Source organism: Lichenostomus cassidix, chromosome 5 (genome assembly GCF_008360975.1).
Source record: "Lichenostomus cassidix isolate B80296 chromosome 5, HeHo_3.0, whole genome shotgun sequence".
NCBI classification, from domain to species: domain Eukaryota; kingdom Metazoa; phylum Chordata; class Aves; order Passeriformes; family Meliphagidae; genus Lichenostomus; species Lichenostomus cassidix.
Window position 1 is genome coordinate 15,795,925 of NC_139486.1, and position 23,096 is coordinate 15,819,020.

The 23,096-nt window shown below is 37.1% G+C and overlaps 1 protein-coding gene across 1 annotated transcript in view; it reads left to right on the forward strand.

The window, feature by feature from the left end:
• Nucleotides 1–14,122, forward strand: part of TRIP11 (thyroid hormone receptor interactor 11) — a 29,061-nt gene extending 14,939 nt beyond the window's left edge. Inside the window, exons 11-20 of the mRNA XM_085061531.1 lie at nt 167–307; nt 504–697; nt 2,194–2,357; nt 2,676–2,779; nt 3,015–3,114; nt 7,621–7,702; nt 8,505–8,619; nt 9,185–9,307; nt 10,556–10,703; nt 12,036–14,122. Of these exons, the coding sequence (XP_084917657.1) occupies nt 167–307; nt 504–697; nt 2,194–2,357; nt 2,676–2,779; nt 3,015–3,114; nt 7,621–7,702; nt 8,505–8,619; nt 9,185–9,307; nt 10,556–10,703; nt 12,036–12,244 (1,380 nt within the window). The 3' untranslated portion in view covers nt 12,245–14,122. The remainder of the gene's footprint in view (nt 1–166; nt 308–503; nt 698–2,193; nt 2,358–2,675; nt 2,780–3,014; nt 3,115–7,620; nt 7,703–8,504; nt 8,620–9,184; nt 9,308–10,555; nt 10,704–12,035) is intronic.
• The last annotated feature ends 8,974 nt before the right edge of the window (nt 14,123–23,096 follow it).

The following is a 23,096-nucleotide window of genomic DNA, read 5'->3' on the forward strand; positions in this document are numbered from 1 at the left end:
GTTTGGAATAATATACTTCCTGAATATATTTCTGTGTTGCAAGGCCATAGCTCTCCTGCCCTTTTCCTTCTTAGATCAGTAGTATCTTTACACTCTTTTGGGCAAAGACTATGTCTCTGGTAAAACTGTTGGCCGTGTTTGAAATGCTTGTTTGTGTCCTCAACAGGGCAAGACAGGAGAATTGAATCAGCTGTTAAATGAAGTTAAATCAATGCAGGAAAAGGCTGTTACTTTTCAGCAAGAGAGAGACCAAGTCATGGTAGCACTCAAACAGAAGCAAATGGAGAGCAGTGCCCTGCAGAGTGAGGTACCACCAAATAATTTATGGTTGCAAGAAAAAAAAAAAAATTGCATCTGTAATATTTTTTTAATATTTTAGTAGCAATCACTTGTTAAAATTAATACACTTGCAGTGTGCTTCAATGGGCATGTGTCACCTTTGCTTAATTTTTTTTTTTATGAGAAGTGGTAGTCCCAAGCAGCTTAAGGTATGCTCTACACAGGTACAGCATTTGCATGAGAAGGAGCAGCGCCTAAATCAAGAACTGGAGAGGTTACGGAATCACCTTTTAGAAATGGAAGACTCCTACACGAGAGAAGCTTTAGCTGCAGAAGACAGAGAGGTCAAGCTAAGAAAAAAGGTTTTGATTTTGGAAGAAAAACTTGCATCCTCATCTACTGCAGTGGAGAATGCCAGGTAGTCTCTTAAATATCACAGTTAACTGGACTGGTGCTGATTGCTCTATTATACTGAATTGCTATCCTGTAGCATACTAAGCATTTGAAAAAAACAAAAAGATACGAACTTTTGTTACTCTGACAAGAGCGTGCTTGAAATATACTTGACTACTGTTGAGAATTTAATGGATTTCTCCTTTTAGTAGCAACTATTGAAACCTGACATAGTCAACAGTGCTAGAGTCAACAGTGCATAGTGCAGCAGAACTAGAAAAAAAATCCTTAACCTATCAACGTAGTTGTCTGTTAAATCAAAAAAGACTGACTTAATTTACTTTCAAGTCAGGGCTTCATTCAGTTTGAAAGAGTCTTATTTCTTACACTTCAATGCCCAGATGTGACTTTGTGAATTGCTTTTGAGACAGGTATGTATTCTTACTTTGTCCCTTGTACCATGGAAAGTATACACTGCTGTGAACTTCTTCTTTTTAGTGTAAACATACAGAGCAAGATGCATTGAATTTCTCATGGATAGCAGAATCTGGGAGGCTAACAGAATCTGGAAACCAGCTGTGGGGGTTTTTATTTATTTGCCATAAACAGTTTTTTCAGCCGGAACAATGAAAGCCCAAGTATTAAAATTACTCCATGCTTATCTTTACTGCTTTAGTATCTTATTTAAACAAATTTTGGTTGCTTCAAGCAAAATAATTCGATTTTTCATGTTATTACAGTTGTCCAAATAAAGAAGTATTTTAATTTAAAAATATGTATGTAGCTGCATTCTTGGGTTTTCGGGTTTTTTCTAAGCACCAAAGATTGATTCTGCTCTAAATTTTCCCAGGAGATTTCAAAGTTGAACAGAATTTGTTGTGAAAAGTTCTGGAGAAAAGTCTAAGTGCTGGGAGAAGATTTTGTGAAATCAGAATGTTTCTCAATTCCACATCAAACTTTTCTAATACCTTTCAAGAAATACTGCCTGTTTCCCAGACAGTATGATCTGCACTCTTTAAAAAGACTTTCATAGGAGTAAATCAGGTTCATGATATTTTTGCGTAATGGGAAATTAAATGCGGCATTCAGTTGTTAGTAGGTAGCAATGTATACTGGGTTCTTGGAGACTGGGTTTAAAAGTAAAAACTGGTAGAAAGACCTATTGATTTATAGCAATTGAAGCAGAAAATTAACAAGGTAGGGATTTTTTTTTTGTAAAGGTGCTGTTATAATAATGAACAAAAATTAGGGTTTTTACTAATGCATTTCAAACAAAAGAACTTAGTTGGGATTTCTTTTTGACTGTCAAAATTTTGTTGCCAAACTGCTTTAAAGTATCCTTTTAGGTTGGTTTTGTTTGTTTGCTTGTAAGTTTTTAAATAGGAATCAGGGCGAAAAGGTGCTTTAATTTTTGGAAGTTGAACTGAAAAATTCGTGTTAAGGTATTTTTTGCTGGGATTTAATTTTCTGTGATAACTTCTGTTATTGGCATCCTAAGTAATGTATCTTGTTTTCTTTAAGTCATCAGGCTAGTCTGCAAGTTGAATCTTTGCAAGAGCAGTTAAACCTGGTTTCCAAGCAGAGAGATGAAACTGTGATGCAGCTGACCATCTCCCAGGACCAAGTGAAGCAGTATGCACTGTCTCTGGCCAACCTGCAGATGGTACTAGAGCAGTTCCAACAGGGTAAGGTTTGTCAAGAAATAGCAAATATTGCAACAAGTATTTTTCAGCTGGGATAGTTATATTTTGGTGGTTTTGAAATATTTGTTACCTGGTTTCCTTTTTGATTGCCTGAATTTTAGAATCTGTTTATTAAAAAACTTCAAAAACCAGCTCTGTGAAAACTGATGATCAATACCACATTTATGAAATTTGAATTCCACCTCTACCTCATGAAGACCAGATATGATAATGCTGAGTTATGCAGTTGCATATCCCAAGAAGAGTTACATGTTGTAGATTAAGATTGTTTTGTTTTGCCTTTTATTTTTAATCCTTTAGAAGAAAAAGCTATGTATTCAGCAGAACTGGAGAGACACCAAAAACAGAGTGCAGAATGGAAGAAGAAAGCAGAAAACCTAGAAGAAAAAGTTGTCTCACTGCAGGTGGGCTGAATAATGGAATTGAGCCTTGTGAAACTGAATTCTAATTCTTGACAGAGCAAGCAAAGTAGCATTCTGTTAACCTTCCATTTTCTGAGGATGTTTGCAATCCAGTTATTTGAAAGAATAAGTGATTGAAGTCTCTTCATCTGTTGTGTCTGATGTATGTTGTATTAGCATAATTGTGATGGTGATCTCCCTTGCATTTCTTTTTGTCCCTTTCCTACCTTCTATTTAGGAGAGTTTAGAAGAGGCAAATGCTGCCCTGGATGCAGCATCCAGGCTTACTGAGCAGCTTGATATCAAAGAGGAGCAGATTGAAGAGCTTAAGAAAGAAGGTAACTACATTTTTTCATTTCTGCTTAAAATATTTCAAGCAGCAGAGGAGACAATGTAGTGTTCCTAGAAACTTACCAAAATTCATATCCTGTGAGAAAAAGATTAGTTCTGTGCCACATTCTGTGGACTTCCTTGTTTATAGAGCAAATACAAAAAAGTATGTTTATCTTCTGTTGGGGGTCTTTCTCAAAAGAAAATCCAGTAGAAGTTTTTTGGTTTTTCGGTTATTTTTTTCCTGTAAATACTAAAATGCTTAATTTAGCTCTGTAAATGTCTTTTTAAAAGTTTGTGAAATACCAAATGTTGTCAGATTTTCCAAAGCAGCTACCGTATTTGACATAGACATAGGAATACAGGGAGGTAGAGATAAAGGGTGTCAGTTGGTAAGGGATGTAGAGGCAGAAGCTCTTGCACTGATGTGACTGCCATCTCTGCTGGATACAGTGGTAACTCGTGCTTTGAACATAGGCAACTAATTATTGCTATTTCTTTTTAAATAGTAATTAATCTTACTCTTAAAATAAATGATGTTTTCTTGAAGCATACTTGCTTATGGGTGTTGTGAAAATTTTCAAGATTCCAGCAAGAACTGTACAAAAAAAATTACTATTTTTTTGCTACATATTTGAATGTGTACTTGGATTTAGTTCTCTCTAAGTGCAGTTTGGCATCCAGGTGGGCATCATAGGAGTGCTCCCTGAGGTCATGTATTAATTTTACAAGCTCAATTAAATTTCAAGCTGCTACATAAAGTACAACTACTGATCTGGTTTTGAATTGACTGACCTGTGTATCTCTGTCTCATTACAGACATTCACAGCAAAATTTCACAAACACCTTGGATTGAAATTAACTTTGGCATAGGCAAATGCTGCACTCCTAAATGGGAAGTTCTTCATTACTGTTTAATTTTGATAGCGAGGCCTTGCATAAGAAAGCAGGAGGGGTTTGAACTTGGATAGAAAACTCAATCTCTGTATCAAGCAGTGTTGTATTGGAAAGCAATTTGCTTGATAAAAAAATTGAAATGGAATTGTTGCATAAAGGAAACAGCAATTTAATGTTGTAGAGTAAATCATTTTTATAGAAAAAATATATCACTTTGTATTCTCTACTTATACAAGAAAACATGTAACGTTTCATTGAAAACTGGCCAATTACATTCCCAGACACAGTTTTGTTAGCCAAATCTTTTGAAGGATTTCTTTATGGATTTTTTTGGCAGGAGAAGTGATTTTAATGGAAAAGTATAAGATGTACCAGATGCAGTTTTCTGGATTGCCATAAATGGTTAACGAATTATTGGAGACTGTAAATGTCTGGTTTACAGCAGTCCATGCTGAATTTTGGCTCAGGTCTTTTTTGTTACTTAGTCTTTTCATACACCCAAAGTATGTGTTTAAGTCCTTTTCAGCTGTAAGATTCTATTTTAGTAGGAAATGTTCCATTTAAAAAATATGTTTAATGAAAAAGTTGCATTGTCACTGTGGATGGAATATAGCTATGTAGTGGTTGTGAAAAGTTGACCCTCTTCGATATAAAATCTTTTTTCATTTAAATTATTAATACTTTTCATTTAAATTATTAATACTTTTGTTTTAAAATTCATCATAAAGGAATAAATGAAGTGAATAAAAATTGAAAAAGCAATTCACAATTGTCTTGCTTTGTAGAGAAATAGCAACAGTGTAAGATTGAATTGAAATCTGTTTTCAAATGCTGCTTGTTTATCTTTTTGTGGCATTAGTAGTTTAACTCTTTTTATTCCCTTTTGTTCTGTGGACATCCAAATAACAGCTCACCTTCTGTGTATGCTCCTGCAACTGTTATCATTCTATAATTCCATTGCCAATGTTTTCCTTCAAGTATTGGTGTCCCATTTAACCATATTTAGAGAGTAGCATAATTTTAAGTAAATGTATACCTTGAAACCCTGGATTAAGTGTCCTGTGCCTCATCCTGGTATATTGAGAGAGGAGTGCTGAAGAGCAGTCACATTATTGAAATGTATTTCGATGCAACGGATGTAGTTGCTACAAGATGTATTGTTGAATAATACATATTTTTGCTTTGGTTTTTAACCTGCTTTGAATGAGGAGCTTGCTCAGTGTGTTCCTTGAGTAAAAACCTACTCAGCATGACATTAGTTAGTTTATTCTATTCTGTACCCCTTAAAATTCATTCTTGGGAAGTAAAATGTTTGTATAGAGATGTGGAGTATTTGAACAGGGCATATTATGTTGTATCCATTTCACAGACTGTCTCTTTGATGTGTGTATTTACAAATTCTCTGTGTGGATTCACAGGGAGTTACTGGTGTTAATTGAGAACCATGTTTTTTAAACGTAGTTGTGGCATGCACTTATTAAAGATTGAAAGTTGTGGAAACAACAGTGGAATGCTTTCCATGCATCCCAGATGATTTGAAGGTTGTAAAATTTCATAAAAGTCAGTTTTCTTACATAGATGTTGAGGCTTTTTAGAAGTTAACTACAAGGTTCAGAAGTGTATCTTCTGTGTGGTTTTTGTTTTAATGAAGCATTTTTAATTAAAATGAGCCCAAAAATTGTTAAAATGGTAGGAAAATGGGGTTGATCAGCAGTTTTTCCAAAGCATTTGGAGATAAACATTAAACTTTTTAGAGGGAGAGGAGAAAAAGTTCATCCTGCCTGCTTATATCTGTAGGGTAGAGTTGGTCTTCACAGGGACAGTCTATATTATAGTATATTTGTCAAGCTTTTGTGTGTGAGTAAGGCTTAATTGTACTTTTATTGAGCTTCAGTGGCAGAATCTTGCAGAACCCCAGTTTGGTGAGAAAGTACAATTTTGTGGTCATGAGGTGAAGCCATTTGGAGTTTATCTTCTAAGAATTCTTTGTACCTTGTATGTAATTATTTGCTTTCTTGTCTGAGAACAATTTCTCAGTGTTCTAAGATACTACATTTGGGAATTTAAGGGAGATCAGTTTTTCTAGCAAATTACTCTGTGGGTTTTATAGAAATTGCAGACTTGAACATCAGGTACTTCTATCCTTCTTTAAAATAACTGCATTTTTATAAAGAGAAAACTTTTTGCCTTGTTTCCTTACAATCAGAATGCTGTACAATATTTTTGGCAAGTAAAACTTCTAAGATGATTTTTTTTTCATTGTGAGCTTTATTCTTATGAGCTTTATGGGAAGTTAGAAGCAGCCTGAGTTACTGACATAGTGTGGTTGGGTTAATTGGTGTATTTCAGTTAACAAGTAGTTTGTGTTACTGGAGTTTTAGAATTGTTGGAAAGTTGGTGCTGTGAAATTGTTGGGCAACAAAGAATATAACAATACCATGCAATGGCTTCTTTTAAAGACATGGATTGTTATATTTGTGTCTCCCTCGTTACACAGTCCAGTGTTGTGAGGCTCGAGTGTGTAAATAGTAGACAAATCGTTGATTAAGGTCAGGAATTCAGGATGATGAAAAGTTGTAGCACTGGTAAATGCAAAATCTAAAGTCTTCTATTACTCTTCTAATAGTTCCTGTTTTGTGTTTGTGAAGAGGAATAATAGTGTGTTTGTGTAGGCCAGGAAGATTATTCTCAGTGTTGTGCTATCCTACATGAACAGATTAATTGCAGCCACTACAGAACAGTATTAAAACTTGGAGTCAGTGTAAAAGATGGCAGAAAATGTGTGTAGTGACTCCTAGCATGCTCTTAGGCCATCTCACATTCATTAACATATAATTCTGGCCTTTTTACTCAGTTTGTAGGCCATGATGCCTGACTGAAGTGTTTGCCATTTTTCTCTGTTTTGTCTTTGGTTCATGGTAGCTGCAGCATGTCATCTCTTCCATTCATGTTTTTTTTCCCAAAGGTGTGGGTAATCTCACATCTCTCTGCCTGTCTTGCCAGTATACTGAATTATGAAGCACAACACTGTTTCTACTAAGCCTTAGCATGCTGTTTCCAGAGCTTGCATCAGTCACAGGAGTAGGAAAGGTCCTAGCAGAATGGACACACAAGCTCTTGATGTTGCTCTGCTAGCCAATAATTTATCTGGGAGACTTGAGAACTCCTTTGTGCTTCAGAGGCTGTAACAACCCAATAGTAGGGTACACAGAATGCCTGGAATTAGGTAATATTGGAGGTTAAGGGCAGAGATCAAAAAGACCTGGTGCCAACATGCAGTTTGGTCAGATTATGAAAAAGATTGCCACCACAGGACCTTGCTGAAGAGTTCTTTTCCAGTTCTGTATTATTAAGATAGAATAGAGCAGTTCATCAGACCTTCTGCAATGGATTTATTTAATGTATGTTCCTGTACTTCAGCACTGAGTATCATTCCTGAAATTTTAGCATGTGGTTTCAAATAGTAATGACTTACTAAGTCACATAGGTTTTATGGTTTTGTTTTTCATTTAAAGCACCATAGCAATATTTATGAAAGTTTGAAGCATTGTTACAAAATTTATCAATAATACAAAGTTGTGATTTTTGTTTATTTTGCTGTGACATTACATTTACAGGTGAGATCAGAAGAGAAATGTTAGAAGATGTACAAAATAAACTAATGAACCTTATGAACAGTACAGAAGGAAAAGTAGACAAGTAAGTCTTTAATGAAAGATTTGGTCTAATTCTTTAGGTTTTATTCCTCTCAATGTACAGATGTGGCACTCACAGTTGCAAGAGTAGTGCAGGACTGTATTTCTGTATGTTGTCTTGTAATTACACTTTATTTATTTTGGCATTTTTCAATTGCTCAGTGGTTGTAAATAGTCATTCTGATTAGTAAAACCAGCAGATACAAGGCATTGGATCACTGATGTGTTTCTTAAGTAGAAGTGCAGCTGTGTAGAATGAGCTCTGCAAATGGAGATAGAGTTCTTAATGAATGTATTTTATAAGGTTCAAGGTGTGAACAGCAAGCCCTTTCATGGATCTGCATCACCTAGATGTGATGTAAATCTCTTCCTTGGTCCTCTTTTTTCTTCTCTACCCAACAGAACTGAAACAGGGATAGGCAAATGGGCTCCCCTGTCCCTTTCCTTACATCTTGGTTTGGGACTATACAGAGCTATCTGTTTAAATGCTCTCCTGAATCAAGATCTTAAAACAAGCATTTTTCTTGACTATAGTATGTACATCCAAACTTGCTCATGTACCATTCAGTTTCACCTTGCTGCATGCAATAGTGCTAATACTGTCCAAATTCACACTGACTGTGTAAGAAATGTGGTAACTTATAGATGGAGGAAATTGCTGAGGTACCTTTGTGGTTATTTGAATTAGATTTGTTTATTACAATTACTGTACATTAGGCAAGAGTATGAGGAATAAATGCATCAATATTGTGGTATCAGCAGTTACACAACAGCAGCTTGTATAAGTAGCTTCCTTTGTTCTGCAGACTCCTGATGAGAAATCTCTTTATTGGACATTTTCATACTCCAAAAAATAAACGTGTTGAAGTGCTAAGGTTAATGGGAAGTATCTTGGGACTAAAAAAGGAAGAACTTGATCAGGTAATACTTAGCAGAAAACTAGGCTTCCTTGTCTTTTTTCTTTCTTTTATTTTTTTTTTTTCTCCCCCAATATCCTTACCTGAAAATAGAATGACTTGCTGCTAAACTAAATGTGACTGTCCCTGCACATCTTGTGGGGAAAGTATGTTTTTTCTTTTTCCATCTCACTTTTTTTTTTTATGTGGGACATGCTGATCTTAATCTTCGATGTTTTAGTAGATCAAATCTTGCTTTGCTGAGGAATGTTAATGCAGAAAGGAAATTACTTAATTTTGTGCTATTTTCTATAGTAGCTGTAATGTATCACTTACAAAAAAGTGTTGTATATGTACCAGTAGTTATTGTTCAGATTGTGAGGCTTATATTTTTAAATAAAGAGCCAGGTTTTTAGACTGCCAGTCTTTGGGAGGTAGAGAAATATGGTTTTGACAATAACAAAAAATTTTATTTATCTCTAAGAGTGCCACATTGTTATAGTGCAGTTCATTATATTTATTCATGTTCTTTTATCTGCTACTTCATTTCCTTTGTTTTCTAACTTTCTTTTCTTTAAATACTTCTCTAGTTACTATCCGAAGAGCAAAGAGGAGTTACAAGATGGGTGACTGGCTGGCTTGGTGGAGGAGCTGGGTCAAAGAGTGTTCCTAGTACGCCTTTGAGACCAACTCATCAGAACATTTTTAATAGTGTAAGAATTAATCATTCATTCTCTTTGAGTGGAAAAATGCGGAAGTTGCATAGTAATGCTCAGGTTTGGTTCATCAGTATATTGAGCTTCATGTACTGATGCTACTATATCTTGTGTTAATTGTTTTGTGCAACTGCTTTGGCAAAAGTTTTTTTCCTGCACTAAGGAAATAGGTAGACATACAAAATTACATACGAAGTCTGGGGCTAATACAGAAGACAGTTACAATTCCAGTGGTTCCTGGCAGCACTCTTTTCATACAGTATGGACTTCATCTTGCAAACTGTGAGTGCGGGAAGTTAAATATATATGAGAGAATGGAATTCCACAATATTCAACAGTATAGAAGACCATGACATTGTATTTTGATGACTGTGTTCCCGTATGTCCTTTAAATTTAAATTGAAAAGCTTTTTCAGCTGCTGCAGCTAGTGCCTTTTATGTACAGCATATAAAATTGATATTTTAAGTTTTCAAATATGTAAAGCAACAGATCTCATAGCATGGTCTATGAGAGCATTTTGTCTGTGGAACTTTCCATACTGCAGGCCAGTAAATAATGTACTCCAGGACCAAGCACTGAGGGACTGGGGTTTTTGGATTGACTTTGGTTTTTCGCTCAGTTGAGCTAGAAATGTTGAGAATGGATTCCTGTAAATCATTTTGAAGTACAGGGATTAGTTTTTCCCCCCTAAAATAATTCAGACACGTGGGCCACTGAAGGTCTGTGGTCTGATTAACTATAGATGTAAAAGAAAAATTAATGCTTTTGTGTGAATAGCACAGACTTTACAAAGCCAAATTTTATCTTTTGATGCTACCGACCCCCTAAACATTCCATACTTCCTTTACTTGAGATTCTTTGTGAAATAAAGCATTCATGGGCTTTAAGAGAAAAGGTTGGGTTTTATGTGTTTCTTGGGGAGAGATTGGTTGAGCGAAGACAAAGGAAATACTGTGATGTCAGTAGTAGCATGGGATTCTTGAAACAACTGGCTTAAATCAGTAATTTGGTAGATGTGTGTTAACTTTTTATCAATTTTACATAATACCTCTTAGACAATGACAAAGAGTCTCTTTTGAAAATAAATCTCATTTTCACTCACTGAGGACTGCTTAGTACTAAGTACAAGTACAAAATTGATTGCAGGCTGTTGACAGCTTTTTGTTTTATGTATAAATGAGTTTTTGACTTAGTGCTTTTCACCAGAGTATCAATGAAATATAGTAACTAATAGCCTCTTACAGTCTTTTTCAGAACTGTTTGTGAAATTCCTTGAAACTGAATCTTGCCCAAGCCTTCCCCCACCCAAGCTCTCTGTTCATGATATGAAACCTTTAGGAGCAGCAGGAACTGGTAAAACTAGCACTACTCCATCCAACAGTCAAATGCAAGGTAACGTTTGAAGAAACATTTGAGTCTTTACACAGAACATAAATAACTAAAGGTAGAATTTTCAAGGGGATTTTAACCATTCTGTGCTTCCTCATATGTGAATTATTAATTTGATTTCTTCTCCCCCAACCATTTCCTACTTTCTCTTTTTATTTTAATTCTCCTGCCATCTCTCCTTCCCACTGCATCTATACCTCACTTTCTAAACTGCCAATACAAAAGATTAGAGGGACCAAATTCCCTTTGATATGGAAGAATTTAACAGCACCTGTTAGAGCCAAACAGATGCTGTGCAGACAACATCATATGGTGTAGCAGTGAACCCAATCCTGATTTGGAGCATCCCTGTTTATCAGCTTGTATTGAAGTGAGTGAAGAATGTCAGTAATACAACTTTGCAGTGTCTCTCCAAAATAAAATCACTGAAGTGTATGGCCTGATATGAAATCTCTGTAAGCTATGCAAGAGTGTTCACTTTGATTTTTCTAAGGCAGGGCACAGTTAGGCTTATAGTATGCATGTTAAATTAATGTACTTTTGTCTTAAGTAATTTAAGATTCAAATCTTGAGTTTAACTGGTGCAGTTTGTTCTTAATTTTTTTACATCTGTTTAAGACTTCGCCTTAATATAGGCATGCTGATGTGCAGAAGCTTGTTTTGTTTACAACTTAGCTGTAAACTGAAAAAAAAATATAAAAACGAAAAAACTAAACACCCCTACATATTATATGTATCTACGCAGAGAGAGAGAGAGATGCTAAAAACCCTCTTTCAATTCAGATGAAGTAGTTGAATGTTACAAAGTGCTGTTTATTTGTGGGGGTATTCTTGGGGCTGACCTTGGGGAAGCTGTGCCATGTGGTGGGAAACCTGCCTGTGCTCTACATTGTAGTGCATGTGCCAGGGTCCTTACACCTCTGCACAGTGCTGGAGTCAGTGGGACAGATACTTCATGTCTGGCATTGCAAAGGTGAACTGCAAAGGGTGTTCATGTTGCCTGTCAGATGTGCACAGGTTTTTTGGGTAGCTTGAGCTGTTATAGAATATTGGTGGTGGACTTGGCAGTGCTGGGTTAATAGCTGGACTTGATTTTAAGGGTCTTTTCCAACCTAAGTGATTCTGTGGTTCTATAAGAGAAGTCAGAGACAATAAAAGTCTTTGAGGGTGTCTACAGTCCATGGAAAGGAGATTTCAAAGGACTTACATGGTGAGAAGTGATAGGCAATTTTAGAACATCTCTGTGAACAAATGCTATAAAATTGGATAGATTTAGGAATGCTTTTTAACAGTGTTTTCATTGTTGGTTTAGATTTTTTTTTTTTTAAATTCCAGATTCTGCAATCTCAGGAGTGGGTAGAAGACCAGATGCAAATCCATTTTTAGCACCTCGATCTGCAGCAGTGCCTCTCGTAACACCAGCTAGTAGTCCTGGACATCTGCTTATGAAACCTATTTCTGATGCATTGCCTACTTTTACACCACTGCCAGTGTCCCCTGATGCCAGTGCTGGTGCTGTATTAAAAGACCTCCTAAAACAGTAGATGATCTTGTATCAAAATGATGATGATAGCACTTTAAGGAAAATGAGAACACTATGCTGTATATAATTTACCACAATGAGGCCTTCTGTAAAAAGTCATGTATCTGATTGCAATTGGACCTTGCTTTTCTTGTACTTAGAAACTTACAAGTGCTTCGGAAATTCTAATGGTGGTATGAATAACTGCCCTCTGTATTGCAAGTATTCATTTGGGTGTGGGTTAATAATATTTAACTGGGAGAAAAATATATCTTGTTGCTAGATTGTCACAAGACAAATAAAAGGATTTTTAAACCTCAGGTTGTTTCAGATATGCATAGACAGCATTAACTCTTTGGTGTTGAGATCTGTTTTTCCATTAAAATGATCTGCCATTGGCAGTGGGCCTTCAAGAACCAGAACTAAAAAAAAAAGACATGAAACACCCAATTAATGGTGTTTACTTAATGTACTTTTAGACATGTATCTCTTATTTACCAGTTTCATTGCATTTGGGGGCAATTTGAGACACATTAATCTCTTTGCACAATTACTTGATATACTCCCTGCAGACTAATAGCTGTTTTCAGCAGTCAAACCCATCAGCACCAAGGAGTTAACTATGGAAGTGAGGCTAGAGATATCCATGTGAAGAGTGGGTAATTTAGCATACGATACATAAAGACACTGTGCTCTAATGGTCCAAGGTGTATATTTGAAAGACTTTTTATCTCACAAGATTTTGTAGATCTAAATGTAGACTTAAAGCTTGAACACATGTATAGAATTAAAAGGGAGGAAGATGCTTGCTTATCTCAAATATGTAAATAGGTCTCTGTAAAACCAAGGCCAAAGTCAATTATTCTGTAAATTTTGCTGTGATAACTTGTACACTTTGTTTGGCAGGTAAAGAATGAAGTTGCATACTACAGGATAAGAGTCATCCTCATAGTGAATCTGAGATAAAACATCTTCAGTTTAAAATGTGTAATTTCTAAGTCTTTTTATATGCCTCTACTTGTTAAGTCAGTGTTAAGATAACTGTTGTGCAAGTTCTATATTAGAACTGTCAACCTTCTTCATTTTCATTAAGGTCCTGGATGAAATTGTTGTAAAAGTTATATTTAAATAAAAGTAATTACTGAAACTTGTACAGAATCAACCAAAATAATGCAAGAAATATTTGCATTTATTTATATAGAGGTCAAATAGTGAGTTTCTTTTGTTGCCTTGAAACCTAGCAAAGGTTTTTTTAATTGCTATACTTACTTTAAGAGCTGTTTGAAGCCCTTTCCTCCACTATATTAATGTTTCATGGAAGACTTAGCAATTTTGTAACTGGATTGACCTACCATATTGGATTTTGATTTTAAATTTTTTACCCCATTATGGACAGTTTGGCAGTTCGATTTCTGAAAAGATAGCAGCCACGTATTTGCCAAAGTAAGTTCTGCGTTATGTAATAAATATAATGAGAATTTCAGATTACCTCAGCTGAGAATATTGCAGTAAGGTACTTCAAATGTACATCTTCATTTAAACTGAACTGGAACGGTTACCTTTTTTTTCTATAGCAATTATAAAGAAAAGTGAAATCAGATGGCTTCTGTGCAATCTCTTTTGGTCTTGTAGTCATGTCTGTTTAATGATATATAGCTGCTTCGCAATAAAATGGCCTTTTGGTGAGCCAAAGCAGAAGGAAATGTTTAGTTTTTAAAAATTATGTGACTTACATGTTGTAAATTACAAATGGAGTCGTGCTGCTCACTATTCTCTGAAGATACTGGGTTCTTAACTTTTTTTAATGCATTTTTTTCTTTAACTGCAGAGAACTTAATATGTACACATTTCTCTTTCAGGAAGCTTTCTAAATACCAATAAAGAAAATGTAGTAAGACCATTTGTTTCTGCATGCTGTAAATCAGTTCCATTTATACAATAAGCTATGAGTTTGAAGAGGGAAATCTAATACCAAGCAAAGGTATGAAGAATTTCAGAGTTCCTCATTACGTTCATTGAGGGAGAAGAAAATCTTTTACAGCAGAGATATAAAAGGCTTCAGTCCTTAACTCCTAGGAGGTGAGGTCTGTTGAACTATGGCTTAGAGGTTTCTGTTCTAAGGCTTATTCCACAGGTATATTCGTGGGGTTTGATGCTTTGTTAGAAATCAGCTGGGCTCTGTGTTTGTGTTCCAGGCAGTACTTCTGTGCAGAAAAGTGTAGAACAACTTCTTTTCTTTGTTTCTTTCTTCCTTCTTTGAATGTTTCACAGACCATTACAAACACTCAAGCTTTGTTTTCATTGAATGATTGGTAGATATATTTTTTCCTCTAATTTTTCTTCTGTGTTTACTTTGTGCTTGATAACTGTTCCATATATAGTTGCCTTACCAGTTTCCCACATGTACATACGTGACTCATGTAGTCTTTCTTGGTAATTGTGTGGATCTTTCACACAGCAGCATGAGGAAAAAATCTCTGGACTTCATGAACAAGGTGCAATAGTTGAAAATTTTTGTTCTTTCATTTAAAGTAATTGTTTTTGGTTGCTTGTGCAAGGGAAAAAAAGGTGTCTGGTCCTCCTAGTTTTGGTCTAACAAGCTGTCAGTTGTCTTTAGTAGCAAGGTAACAATTCTAGTAATAGATTAATTTTGCAAACTTGATATAAGGTGGGGGGAGTTAAGGTCGGGGTTTTCCATTCCTCTCTTTAGTCCTTCCTGGTTTTTTGCTGTTCTGTGCTTATCCTGCATTCTGTGCAAAGAGAAGGAAGTAAATGCTTGATCTTTCTAATTGTCACTGTAAAGGAATGCACAGTGTTTGATTTGGGCATTTATGGGATTTTTTGGGGGATTGAGGTGTGATGGGAATTTTTTGGTGTGTTTTTTTTAATTGAACTTTCCTGCAGTTAGTCACAGCAACATAATTTGACACATTATAGCGACCACTGTACAAATAACTTTTTTTTTACCAAATGTCAGTCCCCTGCATTTTATTATTGTTTCTTATTGTCGTTCTTGACCATTTTGCATAAGTAGTTACCAATAAGGCAGGTGATCTGGACTATGTATAGGAGTCACTGGTGGCTAAAGCAGAAGAGACAAAATGGAAGATGCTTGCCTTGTAAGTATTTTGTGTTATCACATACCTCATGAAAGCTTTGCAGTTAATGTCTTACTGTGTGTGTGATATACTGCTGGGTGTTTGGTATTATCATAGAATCATTAAATGGTCTGGTTTGGAAAGCTCATGTTGTTCCAACCCTGCTGCCCTGGGCAGGAACACCTTTCACTAGACCAGGTTGTTCAAAGCTGCATCTAACCTGGCCTTGAACACTTCAGCAGATGGGGCAGCTACAACTTCTCTGGGCAACCTGTTCCAATGTCTCACCACCCTCACAGTCAAGAATTTCTAATGAATAATCAAACTCTACCCTCTTTCAGTCTATAGTCTGTGGGAAAAGTGAAAAAATTTAATATTTGTGTTATAGTCAACTATTACCAGAAGATTTTGCCAGTTATTGATAGAAGAGAGTTTAGAAGCCCTGTCACATGGCATTGCAACAAGTTCTAACAAACTACAGACCAACAGTATCAGGGAAACAAACTACTTATTTTTTGTGTTTGGTAACAAAGTGAGTGAGCTGACCCTTGTACCAGCAACCTGGAATTTTCTATATTCCCTTAGTGTAAAGGACATCTAATTCTTCAGAGAGCTGCCTGGATACTGTTTGAATATCAGCCAGTATCACAAAGGTGAAGGGAATCTTTGCAGTACTGTGTGGTTAGCCCCAAGGTTTTCATTTTTGACATTAGATGCTGCCTGTATTTCCACCCCGTGAATTTCCAGATGGTCATGCAGGGTGGATTGAATTGCAGAATGATCAGGTATGGGAGCACAGACCAAGGAGCTTTTACAGATTTGAGGCACCTAGGAACTATACATTTCATGTCACTTCTGAAATACTAGCTATTAGCCAGCACTATAGTACAGCCACTTAGTATCTAATGTTTGTCGATGGAATAGTCCAAGGGGTTAGGAAAAAGAAGTATGTAGCATACTCCAAATGGTGCATATTTTGTCTTTTGGCAGCTTTCTGCCACAGCTATTCTACAAGGTGAGCAAAGTCAGATGGTTGATTTTGAGCTAGTAAAAACTGACCAGTGGTATCTCCTGACTCCCTAGAATGGGAAGCACTGTTAAACACAGCCCTCTGAGAACAGAAAGCCAAGAGTTATAATGCTCCAAATCTAACTTTTTGTAAATTATTGAGTAGGGAGCTAAGGACATTCTAAGGTTTTGAAAATTATTTTGACCTTCTCAAGGCTGCAGAGAAAGAAGGCAAATTCGGCAGAGGCAGCTGGGTTGTTAGAACTAAATAAAACTACCCTCCTTTGTACAACTAAGATAGTCTGAATCCATGAGTTTCCTGAATAGTTAGTATAATATTACCAACAAAAATATATTTAGCCTAAGCAACAAAATGGTGACTGGATGTAAATAGAACAACAGTAGAAGACAGTAGCAGTTCTGAGTAAATCAGGGGTAAGAAGTTGGATAAGAATATTAGTTCCTAAATGGGATCAAGTATAAGAGATGCAAGCTGGAAACATTTTTTCACAGAATCCCAGAATCTGTTAGGTTGGAAAAGAGATTCTGAGATCATAGAGTCCAAGCTTTGACCAAACATACCTTGTCAACTAGACCATGGCACTGAGTGCTACATCCATTCATTGCTTGACAACCCTTTCTGTGAAGAAATTCCTCCTGGTATCCAACCTGAACCTTCCTTCAGGCAGCTTGAGGCTCCTGTCCTCTCATCCTGTTGCTGGTTGCCTGGAAGAAGAGACTGACCCCTATCTGCTACAACCTCCTTTCAGGTAGTTGAAGAGAGTAATAAGGTCCCTTTCTCAGGAAAATAAATAGTGATCACGAGAGTGATTCCAGACACTATTTGGGTGCATGTGTCCAAGAAGCTGCATGGAGAAAACTAAACAAGGTCAGGTTTCAGCTAGTCATGGGGAAAGCCAACCACATGGTGATTGTAAAATTAACCTTTATGTAAAACTGCTGCCTCATCTCCTGCAGTAGTTTTCTTTATTGTTATAAGGTATTAAAGTATTTGAATGATGCTTTTGTTTGTAACAAAAGTATTTTCAGAATTACAAGCAAATTGCCAGAGTTGACTGGTTCACCTCTGTTTTTTGGTTTACATGCCACACCATGGATACAACACTAAATTGAAGCAGGAGTAAAACTGTAGTAAAGAAAGTGGTTTGAATGGTAGACTGGAGCATTGAAAAATAGTAATCAAAACTGAAACTTTTTCTGGAAACAGATTTGGAAAATATTTAGACTGCACTTTGCTCTATGCTTAAGTAGTGGGTGCCAATAAAAGTGAAGGCTAACAGAACACTGCCTTATTTTTGACAATAGGACTAGGAACAGATGTATTTAACAGTTTTCAGCTAACTTAGAGAAGGCATATTATGAAACTACAAACATTTGAGGAGTACAGGATTCTGAAGAAAATGAATGAGTCATAGCTAGGGTTGCCAGATCAGTCTGGCCCCAAGTACAGACTGAATAGCACATTGTCTGCAGAGTGCTCTGGATGAAGGACCTGCAGAGTGCTACTGCAGGCAGAGTTTTGCAGGTGGTACCTCTGTCCTTACTGGACTCTGAACAGAGCAGCAGCTATGGTGTGCTTCCCAGAACATGCCAAGTAGTCAGGGCTGTAGATTCAGAGAGCCTGCTGCACTCTGGCTCTGATGTTCTGAACTCAAGGAGTGGTTCCAACTGCCTTGTACAGGTACCTAAATAACCTGATGCTTTTCTGGCAACCTGAAGCCTGCACTGCCCTGACAAATGGGACTAGGCAATCTAGTTCATTTTCAAAGAAAAGATTTTGATTAGAAACTAAAATGAAATAGGGAAACATCAGAAATTACTGCAATTGATCAAAGCCTGGAGGACCAACCCTCCTGTTGTGAATGTATGAAGGAAACTGGTTAGAGGCCAAACTGAGACTTAGTTGAGCCTGTGACTCACAGGAAGAAGGTTACATGCACTCTGTCACAGTGACGTGATATTGACTTTGTGCTTGGCTCTGAGTCCCCCCATTGCCCAGGGTACTAATGCATCTCTAACTGTTTCCAAAGGTAGAGTGCACAGGAGAGGCAATGGGCTTAATACTGAGACATTCCCCATTAAAGAACAGTTGCACTTAACTTCTTGTGCCCTTCCCTCTTTGATCCCCCCCATCCCTGGTCATCTATAAGTATCTCAGCAAACCTCCTAATGTTCCAGGTCCCTGTGCCAAGTCCCCAGGGAGTCACACCACACCTAACTCAGCTTCAGTGCCCATTCCATGATCCTTTTCTGGGGTGGCAAAGGCTGGTTAAAAATGGTGTAGATGAAATTAAAGACTTAGAAATGGCAACTGGCACACAAAAAATTCCCAAATTTTGCTGAAAAAAGTCACTTTTGCTATTTGCATCTGCCAGCTAGGAGTTGGCTGGAGCTGGTTTCAGTTGCATGGAGGTAGAGTAAAATGTAAGTATAAACCTCTATACCATGGAGCAGAGCTATTTTTCTGAGATAAGTAGTTATTAAGGATAGTCTCCAAGAAAACCTATGCCTAAAAGATCACAGAATCATTAAGTTTAGAAAAGACCCTCAAGACCATTGAGTCCAACCTTTGATGAATTATCACCATGTCAGCTAGATGGCACCAAGTGACACCATGGCACCAAGTGACACCAGTCATTTCTTGAACACCTCCAGTGACTCCGCCATCTCCCTGGGCAGTCCATTCCAATGCTTAACAAGGCTTTCCAGGATGAAATTCTTCCCGAATTTCACTAAGTCTCCTGTGCTGTGCTACTGAATTCCAGATATTTTGGATTTACAGGTCTGTATTTTCTTAAGCATTATACAGAAACCTAGGAAATACAGGATTGTATTTGGTACTTTCTTCTCTTCTAGCATCAAGGCAATTTTGTGAGAGATGGCACTTCAGATAAGCAATTCAGCTGTTGCAAAACGGTCATATTTATTTCAGTTAACAACACTTATTTTCTAAATGTCAGGTGAGTTCTGACGAATGTTTTTTCTTAATTTTATTGATTTGTTTTTCAACCTCTCCTGCTGCTTCAATTTAGACATATCCTCCCAAATAGGATTATTTTTGTTTGTTTGTTTTTATTTATTTATTCTTCTGGTTTTTGTTGTTCATTGGTTGGTTTTTAAATTTTACTATGGTATTCTCTTGAAGTTTCTCTATCAAATTCAGATGAAGAAGAAACACTTCACCTTCTACAGTGATTTTATCTTTTCTAAGCACTATTTTTATACCTTGTTCATCTGTTGGCTTTGCAGACTGTTTGGCAGTTTTTCTGCTCTTGGTGTGTCTGAAAAAGAATTTATTATTAGCTTTTATGCTTCTTATGATTTGTTTCTCAAGCCTTCTTGGCCTGACTTTCTGTTTTTCACATTTAACCTGTCAGCTTTTTTGTTCTTTTTTATTTTCTTTATCTGGCACAACTTCAGCTTCTTGAATTTTGTTATGGAACTGTGGACAAAATGGGGACTGATTGATTTATCAGGCTCTTGCTATGGACTCTGTTAGCAGTACAAGTGCCTCTGTTGGAAGAAGGGTCCAGTTGCACGGACTTTTCACATGGCTGCTTGAGGTTCTGGCACCCCATGATTACTGAATGGAGGAGCATGGCCAGTCTGTTTCTGAATAGGAAATTCCTGGTACTGCTCAGCTCCTTCTGCTGTGGCAACCAGTGCAACTCAAAGAAAGGGCCAGCAGATTTAAAACCAAAAAAACACTCTTTGTTAGAAACGGCATCCTTTTCTTTTGCAAGACTTTATAAGCTCTGCAGCACACATGCAGCAGAACTAGGAAATGGGAGTACAACCCTGCTCAGTGGAATTTCTACGTTTAGCATTCTAAACTGCTGCCTTACAGCAGCCCTTGTTGCTGCAGAGCAGTGAATAATGAGTGTGAAAACAAACAGAAAACACACATCATGTTTATCACCAGTTTCATAGCCAATTCTTATGAACAGCATGGAAAGGTCACAAAAGTAAACAGGTAATTTGTGAAATGGTGTAGTCCCTGCTGAGGGAATAAATAAAGTGTCATAGTTCTTAAATAGAAGAAAAGTTTATAAATGTCTTCTGGGGTTAGAAAAGCAGCTGAGAAAGTGCAAAACAGTCAAAATTATTTCTTTCCACATAGGGATAGTTTCTGTCACTCCTATATTTGTCTAACATATAACCCTGAAATCTTAAGATAAGGAAAAGACCCAAAAATGTGGGCATCTTTGCCAAGTGTCTTATTGGAAAAAAAACCCAGAAGTCTTTGTTTATATTGTATTCATTCACCTATGACAATGAAATGTGTTTAAAAAGGGAATGTTTTCCACCACTTGGAAGAAGAGAAGCTCTGGAAGAGAGGGTTGATGTCAAATATTTTCTACTCTGGATTCATCACCAGGGTTCTGGCAGGTGCCCTTACAAAAATAGTGCACATACTTGTGAACATTCAAACACCCCTGTTGAGAGATGGCATTTCCACAGACTTGTTTGGGTTTACTCAGAACTTGAAGTGTTTTAATGGAAAACACAGAATGTGCTCGATGCTACAGTGGGTAATCTTTTGCTCTGGATAAAAACAAAGTGAATTGCCAAAGCAGACTAAAAAGGAGAAAGGATGCTCAACTAAATCTGAGAAAACCCAAACAAAATCAAACCAACCCGAAACACAAAACTCACCTAAACTATAAGTTCCATGTGATGGAATTAAAGTTTCTGGCAGCTGAAGAAGCACAGGTGAAGCTGATGTTTTACTGGCACTGATGCCCAGAAGACAGGGAAAGCTGCCAGATTAACCAGGAAGGGTGAACCACTGTCTCCAGTCAGCTACTCTGAGGTGCTGCCCAGTCCTACTGTGCCAGATGTGCCTGGTGCTGTGCTTGTGTTAGTAAAGGGCTTGGGAAACTGCAAAAGACACAGCAGTCTTGAGGCATTTAAGCATAAAATAAATCAGTCCTGAATATTTCTAAGGGAGGTTTTAGTACATACTTCTAACTGTCTGGTCATAATTGGAGACCAATGGTTTATGTATCCCAGGCACTTGAGAGACTGAATGTTGGCTTGCTCCAACAGTGAAACAGACTTTAGTCTTGGTCCAGGAGAATTAAGAGTTTTAGGTCTTAATTTATGGAAGGTCATTATTAGCTGAAACTGGCCATAAAGAATTTATGTTTGCTATTAAAAGGGGCTGGTAAACATTTTGTCACAAGATTAAAGAGCATTGTTTTCAACCACATTGTCTAGACCATTTGACAAAAATGCAGAGAAGGCTGCAGCACAGTTTATGTACATGTCAATCTTATAAAATAAACAAAAACAAACTAAAATCTCTGTCTAGTTTCAGGCAAAATGTGAGCGACAGTTACCAGAGCTATGCTGAGATTCAACAGAAAAACAAGTAAAAGTATGAACAGTGGTCTGGGGCACCTTGTTCTTGGATACTCAGAGCAAGCAAAGGGGAGATGGGAGTTCTCAAGTACATATTTTGTCTTTAGGTACAGGATGATGTTCCATACACTTTATACAAGAAAATACTTTAAAAGTACAAATGTAGTCATCTAAGGATTGAAAACTCAAGAAGAATGTTGCAGGCTGTTGCAAACTACTACTACTAATAATAATAATAATTACTCTCTGCTGAAAGTTGTCACATACACCTAAAATGCTGTGAAAGGCTCTCTATTTTTCCTGAGAAAGTTACAGTAATAATTTAGTTTGCTTGTTTACCTTACTTTTATTGAGTTAAAAAAACCCTGAACAATACTGAAGAATTCTTCCAAGAGTATTACTCTTTTTTGCCTCAAGCATTTGCCTAGACTGTCCTAGAAAGTACTACAGCTAAACAGGTGATCATGAACATCAAACCTGATCTCACTAAAGGCAATATACCTAAAATAGTTCTGTGTTACAGCAGATGCAGTTCACTGAGCTGTTTTAAACTGTTTGGGTTTTGATATGTATCTGCTAGATCCTGGTGCTCCTCATCTAAAGGGATGATGAACATGTTTTCAAAGCAATGAAGTGGAGTCAGATACTCGTCCATGTTCAGAGTTGTTGCATTTCAGAATGAATCCAGTGTTGCCTGGGCTTTCCACTGGTAATTTCTATCCCAAAAGAAGTTGTGCTGACAGAAAGTGGTATCAGAGTGATCACGGACCTGTAAAGAGAGAAACAGGTCTGAGGTGTTGTGGTTTAACCCTAGCTGAAACCAGGACAAAGATGTAGAGTTAGACAGAGTAAACCAAAGACCTTAAGTGTTTATTCCATGTGGTTGGGCACTGTGAGACCACCTGGTACAACACTGCAGTGGGGCTCAGCACACTGCTCTTTAGAAGCAGTGATATCAGCGGTCTCCTCTTCCCCAAGGAACGTGTGCCTCAGACAGACAGGTGACATCCCAGTACAGGAGGGAAGGAAGGGATGCTCTGTTTGCTCTGTTTTGCATGGATATCTCCTGCAGGTGGTAACTGTACCACACTGAGGCAGCTGAGCCCCAAGAGACTGGCAGCACAACAGGAACTGTTACATTTTTCTCTTTCCTAAAGATTGTATTTTGAGCTGCAGATCAACACACCACATCATCTCAGGGACCCTACATTCCCAGTACATTTTAGTTAGCACTACTGATGTCTTTACAATTACATACTGTGCTAATTTTCACTGTTGATTCTAGCTTGTGTTATATTTGGCTAGGAAAGGAAAATATGTGTAGGGCTGTGCTTTTGAGCTTCTGGCCTGAGCCATCTGGAACAGGTTATTCCATCATTCATG